This window comes from Monodelphis domestica, chromosome 1 (genome assembly GCF_027887165.1).
Source record: "Monodelphis domestica isolate mMonDom1 chromosome 1, mMonDom1.pri, whole genome shotgun sequence".
Taxonomy (NCBI): Eukaryota; Metazoa; Chordata; class Mammalia; order Didelphimorphia; family Didelphidae; genus Monodelphis; species Monodelphis domestica.
This window is the reverse complement of record NC_077227.1, coordinates 488,444,571-488,455,368: the sequence shown is the minus strand read 5'-3', so window position 1 is coordinate 488,455,368 and position 10,798 is coordinate 488,444,571. Positions and strand designations below refer to the sequence as shown.

Below are 10,798 nucleotides of genomic sequence, written 5' to 3'. Positions count from 1 at the left end.
GTCACAGGAAATGCTTCTGGCCATCTGGTCAGTTGATCTACTATGACTAGACAAAATTTATAATGTCTGATCTTTGGCATTTTTATGAAGTCTATCTGTAAGTGCTCAAAAGGTGTGTAAGCCAGAGGATGCCCACCGAAAGCTTTGCCACAAAAGGCGTGTTGGTTATATGCCTGGCAGGAAGAGCAGGATGAGCACACTTTAGAGGCTATGGTAGTTATACTGGGGGCTATCCATACTCTCTTAACAGAGTCCACAATGCCCTGGGTACCAAAGTGACCATTTTTATAAACAGATTGGCAAATTGGTGATAAAAACTTCTAGGGAGCAGGGGTTCCCATTCAGACGATACCCATACTCCATTAATCTGTTTTTCTTTAAACTTTTGTTTCCATTTTTCCACTTCCTTTTCATTATAGGAAATTTTTACAGTTCATTACATTCACATTCAGAGTTATGATTACTAGCTGTGTATTTCCCAGCATTTTGATTTCTACTCCTGGTCCTGCCTTTTCTTCTTTCACTATTTCCTTCTACACCACTATTTGTTTATAGTCAGCCCCCCTAGATCCCACCCTTTCTTCCTTTTCTACCCTCTCCCTTCTTATTTCCCCCCTTATTTTCCCTATAGTCTTTCTAAAATTTCCCCCCACCCTCTCCCTCCCTTGTACTGCTTCCCTCCCCACCAGTCTGTATATTACCCTTCTACTCCCCTATAGGGACCAAATCTATTCTCTGCCCCAGTGGATTGGATTGTTATTCCCTCTTTGGGTCACTTTCAAAGCACATAAGAGTTGAGTATTTCCTATCTCCAAACCCTTTACCCTTCCAGTGTATTGATGTTCTCACCCCTCCCAGCATGAGCTTCTTTATGACATATAAATTTACCCCTATTTGTTTTTTTCCCATTTCTTTCAGTATTAACCTCTTTTTTTTAGCTCTGGTTGTGTGTGTATTTATATACACACACACATGTATATGTATTTATGCATGCATATATCTATATACCTATTATGTCTTTTCCTTTCATCCCATACAGTTTGTCACTGTTCCCTCTAAGTGCACTTCTTGTAGCTGCCCAGGGGATAGCAGGAGTTTTTAAGAGTTACCAATGACCTCTTTTCTTATAGAGAAACATAACATTTTAACTTATTGAGTCTCTTAATTTTTTTTGTTCTATTGTTTTGTTTTTCTTTTCCCCCTCTTTTTTAATTACCTTTTGATGATTCTCTTGAGTTCTGCGCTTGGACATCAAATTTTCTGTTCAGGTCTGGTCTTTTTTTACGAATTCTTGAAATTCCTCTATTTTGTTGAATGGCCATACTTTGCCCTGTAAGAATAGAGTCAGTTTCTCTGGGTAGTTGATTCTTGGTTGTAGACCTAGTTTCCTTGCTTTCCAGAATATCATATTCCATGCCTTTCTTTTTATTAGTGTGGATGCACCCAGATTATGCATTATCCTCACTGTGGTTCCATGGTATCTGAATGACTTCTTCTTGGCAGCTTGTAATATCTTTTCTTTGGTCTGATAATTCTTTAATATAGCTGTAACCTTCCTGGGTGTTGTAAGTTGGGGATTAAATACAGGAGATGATCTGTGGATTCTTTCAATCTCCACTTTTCCCTTTTGTTCTAGGATATCAGGGCAGTTTTCCTGAATAATTTCCTGTATTATTATGTCCAGGGTTTTTCTTTTCTCATGGTCTTCTGGTAGACCAAGGAATCTTAATTTGTCTCTTCTGGAACAATTTTCTAAATTGTCTGTTTTGTGAATGAGATGCTTCATATTTTCCTCAATTTTTTCATTCTTTTGGTTTTGTTTTATAGTGTCCTGCTGCCTTGTGAGGTCACTTAATTCTAATTGTATTCTGGTTCTTAAATTTTGGATTTCATCCCTGACTTTTTGGTCATCCTTATCATTCTGGTCTCGTTTTCTTTGGAGATCATCGTTCATTCTCTCTACCTCATCTCTCATCTCCTTTGCCTTATCTTTCATTTTCTTTGCCTCCTCTTTCATCTCCTTTGCCTCATTTTCAAGCTGGTTGATTTTGGCTTTCAAGACATTATTTTCTCATTTTACTTCAAGTGCCTCTGTTTCCAGATGTCTTATCTTAGTTTTTAAGTTATTTTCCCAATTGTCTTCTGCCCCTCTTAATTGTGTTTTGAGTTCTTCCACAGCCTGTATCCAATTTTCAGGGATTTCTGATTTATCGTTTGCTGATCTCTTCCCCTCTGTACCGTTTGCTGAATAGAAGCTATCTTTTTTAATTTCTTGCTTCTTTTTCGGTTGTTTGCTCATATTCACCCCTTCTGTACCCCCTGTATTTGTCAGTGCTCTTGCTCCTCTAATTTTTTTTTGATTTGGGGGGATTCTGTCAGTCTCCCTTCTTGGAGCTTTAACAGAGATCTCTCAGATCTCTCAGTGTAGTCTCTGGGGGAGGGTTGTTGGGGGTTTGAGCTTCCCTGTCCTCTGGAGGCTTTTGATTGGATTAAAGTCTAGCAGTCAATGAGGATGGGTGTGGAGCCTGGGCTTCCCTGAATTCTGGAGACCTTTGATGGGATTAAGTTCAGCTTAGTTGGGCTGGGTGTGCTCTGAGTCCAAAACCTCCTGGAAGGCTGTAGCAAATATGGAGCATCTCCACAGCTCTGGCCAGGCTGCCAGGTCTATGCTCCCTCTCTAGCTCCTTCCCCACCATCATTGTTGGACGCTCTGAACTTAGCAAAGCTCTGCCCACAAGGTACACCCTCTAGACCAGCAGCTTTGTCATCCCAGAATTTCCCACTGCTAGAGTCTCAGCGCTCTAGGTGGGAGGGGAGATGGGTCCTGGGACCTTTCTTCTGCCTTCCCCTTAAACTCAAGTGTTCTCAGATTCTGGCTTTTTGGAGGGTAAACATTTTGAATTAAGTCCAGCAGGAGGGTTCCTTGGCTCTGTCTTGTTGTTAAGTTTGATTTTCAATCCCCTAGAAGCATTAAGTTTGTGACTGGTAAGGAAGGATATTCAGAGGGCTGAACTTCTGCTCCTTCTAGGCTGCCATCTCGACTCCACCTCTGGAGAATTAAGTTGAAGGACTTCAAGTTGGATATCCTTAGTATTGACAGAAAAGGTTATAATAAGTGTAATATAGGAAGTTGTAGAAGTAAAGGCTAGAGGAAAACGAAAAAAAGATTTGGAATAATCCCTATGGGGAGTGTAATAATCAACAAAAGACAGCTAAATATATTGCCTTAATGAAGACTGGTTTGAGTTTAGACAACCCAAATATTTAATTTCCCTCATAGGTACGATTTTTTTTACTCTAATAGCACTCAGCAGGAGAAATAAGGGAGGAAGGTGACTGAAGTTACCCAAGACTGAGAGTTAGCATTAGGTAAATGACAGAAGATGAGAGAGGCAAGGCTTTAGAGGGACAAAACTAAAAAAGTAAAAAAGATACAAGGGAAATTGAAGGACTAAGTGTATAATACAGTACAAGAATAGATATGGAAGGTATATGCAGGAACTATTGAAAAACAAAATGAGATATACAGGGAATATCATTTAAAACCTAGACTTGAAATTCTATAAAATAATACATATATATATATATATACATATATATATGTATTACACATATATATGTATATTAAGAATAAAAAGTACTCTTTATGTAGTGGACACTTTGTAAATAATAACTGTGAAGGTTTGGTGGTCTATAAATAACTAAGGCTTGTGATCACTGTTCATGTACAGGATAACTTTCCATTGTACCTATAGGCATTAAATAGAACCTCTAGGTGACATTGAAAATATGATCCTATTCAAGAGGAGAAATTTGGAGTTAACAAGTTCTAAATTTACACTAGTATTTATAGTGATCCACACACATAAGTAAAAGTTCTGGAGTTTTTTTTATTATTTTCAGAGAGTAGACAATCTTCTATTTCCATCTTCATCTCTATATATTTGTCCAGCAAACAAGCTAATTATCTAAATGGTTTAGATTAGTATATATTTATTCAGTCAGAATCAGGTCTAACTCTTCATATTGCCGCAAAATCTTGCCTTCTTCTTGAGCTTGTGATATATTTTTGGGACTCACTTACATATCTACAGCACAAATAAGCTCACCTCCACTTAGGAACAGAGAAACATACTTGAGTTATATACAATGCTTTACTTTAAAATCAACAGCGGTAAAAAGTAATTCATTTTTTAAAAAATCTACCATTTGTATATGTCCCCAGAGCCTTTTTCAGAGACTGGACATTTTCACAAATTACACAGACCTTTCTCAATACAAGGTTCTAGGACATATATAGTCTGATTTACCTAGGCTCCTTTGATTCTCTTCATGAATTGGCCAAATTATGTAGGCAAGGCAACATACTTTTCAACTTCTATTTGACTCATTTTTTGATTTGACTATTTGACTATTTACTAGAGCACACAATCACAAATTGACATTGACTATTTACTAGAGCTAATCTAGGGAGGAATACTCAGAACAATGAGTCCATGACACCTCTCTTCTATTGCCAGAATGTGTCATTTTCTGCTTTAGATTTTCAGGATTAATTCCTACCACATCAACAAGACAAAATCCTACTGGATTTTTTTTTTGATACTTGGAGGAATAGATGAAGATGAGATGAGGGCAATAACAGCATCAACACATCCCAAAACTGTTTCCCAATTCCCCCTTTGGCTTGTTCTTTGAAAAGAGAATGGATGGTATATAGAGGTGAGTCTTACATGTAAATTTTCCATACTAACACTGAATCTTTCTAACTTATTTTAAACATAATGAAACTAAAAGTAGAAAATGAGAAATAATTTTCATTTGATAATCATTCAATAAGCATTTAGAATGCCTAATATGCACTTAACACTGTTACTTTGTACCAAATGAATTGATTTAAATCAACAAACATTTAAATCAGCAAACATCCATCTACTATGTGAAATATCTGTGATGGGTGCTACAGATAAGAAGATTAAATCTCTGCTATCAAGGTTATATTCTATTGAAGAATACATGTAATCAGATAATTAAAGAGAATGCAAGCACACGCCTAAACATATACCTGAATGAATATGGATATATAGATATATATAAACACATATATGCACATTTATAGATACAAGTATTTTCCAAGCAACTCAAAATTATTTTAAGAGACTAGAAGGAATACTAAAACTTGGAGATTCATCTAAGATCTCATGAAGGAAGTGGCTCCTGAATAGACTTTTCAAGGGATCTATGAAATTTATGAATTGTGAATAAGGAAGAATAGCATTTCAGAAATGGGATAACTATTTGTGCAAATATAAAGAGGTGAAAGCTGGAATTTTTATTACATGAGGAATAGTAGGCATTACATTTAGATTGAGATTCAGAGTTTTAGAAGCAGGTAGGAAGCAATACAAGCAGGTTTTAGAAAAAGTATGTAAAGTCAGATTGAGGCAGGCCTCAAATGTTAGCCTGAGGCTTTTCTCTTAAATTTTATCCTAAAAGCAACTCAGTATAGGAATACCATGGTCAGAAATGTGTTTTAGGAAAATCAGCTATGTGAAAGTTAAAAAAATAGTGAGTTGTATGTAGAAAAAGTCTAATTCTTACTAGAAATTCTCTAGTATGTTTGTCTTGCTAGCTAGTAATTTTGATGTACTTCACTTGAGAGGTTAACTTTTAATTCACAGCATAGCATCAGATGCATCTCCCTATATCAGAAAAAATAAATAGAGGGAGAAAACAGAAAAAAAAATCTCTATCTATCTATCTATCTATCTATCTATCTATCTATCTATCTATCTATCTTTCTAATAACTGAAGCAGATGTTTTCACATATTCCACCAGAAAAAATTCCTTGTCTTTCTACCTTTGGGCATCAGTAAATATATTGGTACATCTAGATTAAATCTTTGGGTATTATAAATAAAATAAAGTTCCAGTTCATTTATGTCATTTCTTTTTGAACTTGCCTTGTCAGGAGTGTCTATGCCCCCAAATGATCAAATTCTATGGTTTTTCTATTCAATAAAATTTCTTCATCTGTGTGAAAATGAGCCTCCCTCCTACCTACTTCCACTATCACATTGTGCCCTGCTGGGCATTATGAGTCAAAAAGAAGATAAAGAATTTGATGTTTCTTCTTCTTTTCTCTAAGTAGGTTAACAGAGTGATAATGCTTTTTATTACTAAAGGAAATATACACAGATTTTATCCTTTACATCCTATCTATTTTTAAAACAATTCCACAAAGTAGAAAATAACAAAAGTCTCATAGAAGTATTCACATTAAAGGGGGCACTAGGATGCAAGGAATAAGTATTGAATTGGACTTTAGGAAGTTTTAGCTCCAGCTCTGTCATCCACTCACTGTGAGACCTTAGACAATTTTTTTCTTCCCTTTGAGTCTCAATTTCCTTAGTTATAAGTGAAAATATTTTACTAGGTAATTTCTAAAATCCATTATTGTTCTGACTTCTTTGATAAGTTATTGGGGGAAGTTACTGCAAGCAACACTGCTAATTGTTAGCAATTTTTTTTTGCTCTCAGTAGTGTTTGTCAAGTGTATATTTAATCCACCTTGAAAGTAGCAACTGATTTAGGAGTTCAAATTGAGAGACAGAGACAGATAGAAAAAAGAGAGATAGAGAGATAGCACTAAAATATAATAAGCAACACAAAATTACAAAAGTAAGGTAGATTAAGGGCCTCAAATACTTTTGGATTCTTCAGCCATTAATCACTGCCTTCTGCATTCCTTGAGATATCTCATTTATTTATGATCAAACACTAGGTAAGGGAATTTCTCTAACAAAGAATTGCTTGTTTTCAAGAATTGCAAGAAATTCAATGCACACCACAAGATTTTTGTTTTATGTGACCAAGATGGAAATAGTAAAATTGAAGGCAAGGAAGAATACTGATCTTAATAGAATATATTCTTATAGATAACCCTCCCTTCCCCACTCTCAATAGGCAACTGCCAACCTCCAAACTTAAAAAAAAATCATACTATTTTAGGAAGGAAGAGACCAGGGTTAGGATTGCTTTTTTTGGATCAGTTCTAAAAAAACTTTTTTTTTTTTTGCTTAAGGCAGCATAGTATTCCCTTTCCCCTATATATTGCTCCTATTCATTCAATCCCTTATCTCTTCCCCAGATGAAATGATTATAAGGAAAAATTTTACTAAAGTTTTACACCAAAAATTTCAGTTGGCACTGAAATTCTCCACTGAATTTTTCCAAATTGATTACTGTTTTTCCCTATACAAAGTAGTTCACACACAACTCAGAGAGTATACTTAGCAATTCTGCAAAACAGATATATGTTTTCCATCTTGAAATTAACTCAGCTTTACTCCTTAAAGTGGTTTTGTATTTAAAAAACTACAGGGAAATATTCTTCTTTTTTCATTAGGGAGCATACTTTTCTACTATTTATTAAATTCTAAAATAAAGTTGTTTAAAGTCAGATGTATACTTTTCTCTAGTAGATCTGCCAATGGGAGTTACGAATTTTTGAAAGTAGGAGGTCATTACTTTAGGTGGCTTATTAAGATGTGTGTGTGTGTGTGTGTGTGTGTGTGTGTGTGTGTGTGTACATTATATACATACACAAATTACATATGATTCAGGGGATATAGTTCTAGGACTTGAGTAAGGAAGACCTGAGTTCAAAACTTGCCTCAAAGACTCACTACCTATGTGACTCTGGGGAGGTCAGTTAACTTCTATATGCCTTAATCTACTAGAGAAGGAAATATCACCACTACAATTAGGGTCAAGAAGAGTCAGGCATGGCTGAATGACTAAACACATATAAATAAGTTCCACATGAATGTAGATATATATGCATATAATATGTTCTGATCTCAATATAGAAGACATCTAAAGTATTGTGATTATTTCTTTGTTTCACACTGGTAAAGCTGAGAACATCTGGAAAAGTATGACCAAGATGGTTTTAGACCTTAAGATTATAATATATACACATTAGTTGAAAGAACTGAATGCATTTAACTAGAAAAGCATTATCATAAGAGGCAGAGGACATAAGAACTGCTTACAAATACTAGAACAATTGCCAAGTAGAAGAGGAATTATACTAGGGATTTTGACCTGTGTTTCATAAGCACCCAAGGAATCAATGGATATATTTCCAGAAAGACTTTTTCACAAACTTTTAAGGGAAATTTGTAAAGGCCTGCCAATTTCACCTTTGCAACATCTGTTGATTATGTCTCCTTCCCATTGATATTGCCACTACTATCATCATCATCTGTAAACCTTAAAATTTCTTAGACTTATAAATGTTGGAAATCTCACCATTGGGAAATTTCATACTTGAAAAATTCCCTATTGATAGTAGGAACTCTATTGGAATGTGAACCCCATTGGCATGGGAGGTTCCTCCTCCTCCCTTCTTCTTTTTTTTTTTAAATATATTTTATTTGATCATTTCCAAGCATTATTCGTTAAAGACATAGATCATTTTCTTTTCCTCCCCCCCACCCCCCATAGCCGACGCGTAAGTCCACTGGGCATTAGATGTTTTCTTGATTTGAACCCATTGCTTTGTTGATAGTATTTGCATTAGAGTGTTCATTTAAAGTCTATCCTCTGTCATGTCCCCTCAACCTCTGTATTCAGGCAGTTGCTTTTTCTCGGTGTTTCCACTCCCATAGTTTATCCTTTGCTTATGAATGGTGTTTTTTTTCTCCTGGATCCCTGAAATTTGTTCAGGGACATTACACCGCCCCTAATGGAGAAGTCCATTACGTTCGATTATACCACAGTGTATTAGTCTCTGTGTACAATGTTCTCCTGGTTCTGCTCCTCTCGCTCTGCATCACTTCCTGGAGGTTGTTCCAGTCTCCATGGAACTTCTCCACTTTATTATTCCTTTGAGCACAATAGTATTCCATCACCAACATATACCACAGTTTGTTCAACCATTCCCCAATTGATGGGCATCCCCTCGTTTTCCAGTTTTGGGCCACCACAAAGAGCGCAGCTATGAATATTTTTGTACAAGTCTTTGTGTCCATTATCTCTTTGGGGTACAGACCCAGCAGTGCTATGGCTGGGTCAAAGGGTAGATATTCTTTTGTCGCCCTTTGGGCATAGTTCCAAATTGCCCTCCAGAATGGTTGGATCAGTTCACAACTCCACCAGCAATGAATTAATGTCCCTACTTTGCCACATCCCCTCCAGCATTCATTACTTTCCTTTGCTGTTATGTTAGCCAATCTGCTAGGTGTGAGGTGATACCTCAGAGTTGTTTTGATTTGCATCTCTCTGATTATAAGAGATGTAGAACACTTCTTTTTTTTTCTGGTAAAATTCTGGAATTTATTATTTCAAGGGTTGGCTTCGAAGGTCTTATTTAAATGCATTCTCGATAGCGAGGACAGAAGTAGTGCTCATGAAGGGCCAGCATGTCTTCATTGAGAAGCGGGCATGGGCGACTGACTTCATTTCCCTTTTTTGGGAGAGGATTGCTGGAAAGGTAGATCGGCAGAGTGCCAGGCAGACAGTTTGTCTAAAGCTCCACAGTTGACCAAGTCTCTCATGCTTTCCCTTTGGACAAGGTAGAGGGATGTAGCCGGACAATGATGCGGTTAGATGGATTCAGAAGTGTTGGCTCCTTGAAGTTGTGGGTCTTCTCATAGTTGCAGTGGTTGTCATTCTGCGCGAGGGCTGCTCTCCGCACCAGGGAGGAAATCTTCTCCACAGCGGGATGGTGCTCTTCGCTGGTCACGCTCGCTTTTCTCGACTCGTTCTTGGACCGGCTCAGTCTCCTGGACACCTTCTCTCTTAGCAAAGTGGCGTAGCCAATGTGTTCATACATGGGGTTTGTTGTCATTTTGGAAATGTATTCGGAGGCTTTTGTTTCTATGTACAGTGTGATCAGGCCATCTGTCACCAAGTCGTGGATGGATTCAAACCTCTTCTCTCCCACAAAGTGTTTCCCATCATAGAAAAGCCGGTAGTTAAGGGTCTGGTTCCCGAACCTTAGTGCTAACGTGTAGCAACCGGGCTGTCGCTGACTTTCTCTGAGAATATACGCCCCCTCGGCACCCCCAAGGAGCTGGTCTGCTTGCTCTCGAGAGATGATCCCGTGAAACTCTCGTCCATAATATTTCGGTCTGTTCTCCACCTCCCGAGGACAGATGATTCTCTTGGGTCTTGGTGCTTCCTGCTGCAACTGATACAAGTATGATTTCCATATTGGAGGCTGGTATTCTTCAGCATCCAAGGAAACCGAGGAGCCCGACAAGCTGGAGTTGCTGGACGCTGCCATCATCCCCCGCTTTCTCTCCTCCCCGGCCGCCCCTCTTTAGCTTCTGAGCCAGATGTGGGCGCCGCAGCCACTGCTGCTGTCCGGGCGCCGCCGCCGCTGCTGCCGCCGCCGCCGCTGCCCCCAGCCCATGGCAAAGTCCCGGGGACGCAGAGCGCGAAGCGGCCGCCTACTCCCAGCCTCCCTAGCCAGCCACTAGAACACTTCTTCATGTGCTTGTTAATAGTTTTGATTTCTTTATCTGAGAACTGCCTATCCATTTCCCTTGCCCATTTATCAATTGGAGAATGGCTTGATTTTTTGTACAATTGATTTAGCTCTTTATAAATATGAGTAATTAAACCTTTGTCAGAGGTTTCTATGAAGATTTTTTCCCAATTTGTTGTTTCCCTTCTGATTTTAGTTATATTGGTTTTGTTTGTACAAAAGCTTTTTAGTTTGATGTAGTCAAAATTATTTATTTTACATTTTGTGATTCTTTCTATATCTTGCTTGGTTTTAAAGCC

The 10,798-nt window shown here is 37.7% G+C and overlaps 1 protein-coding gene across 1 annotated transcript; it reads right to left on the bottom strand.

Annotated features, from left to right (window-relative positions):
* Positions 1–9,383: 9,383 nt before the first annotated feature.
* Positions 9,384–10,481, bottom strand: LOC100026568 (beta-chimaerin-like). Its single transcript, XM_056812885.1, has one exon. It carries the CDS (start codon positions 10,296–10,298, stop codon positions 9,561–9,563), a length of 738 nt encoding a protein of 245 aa, XP_056668863.1. The 5' UTR covers positions 10,299–10,481; the 3' UTR covers positions 9,384–9,560.
* Between the last annotated feature and the right edge of the window lie 317 nt (positions 10,482–10,798).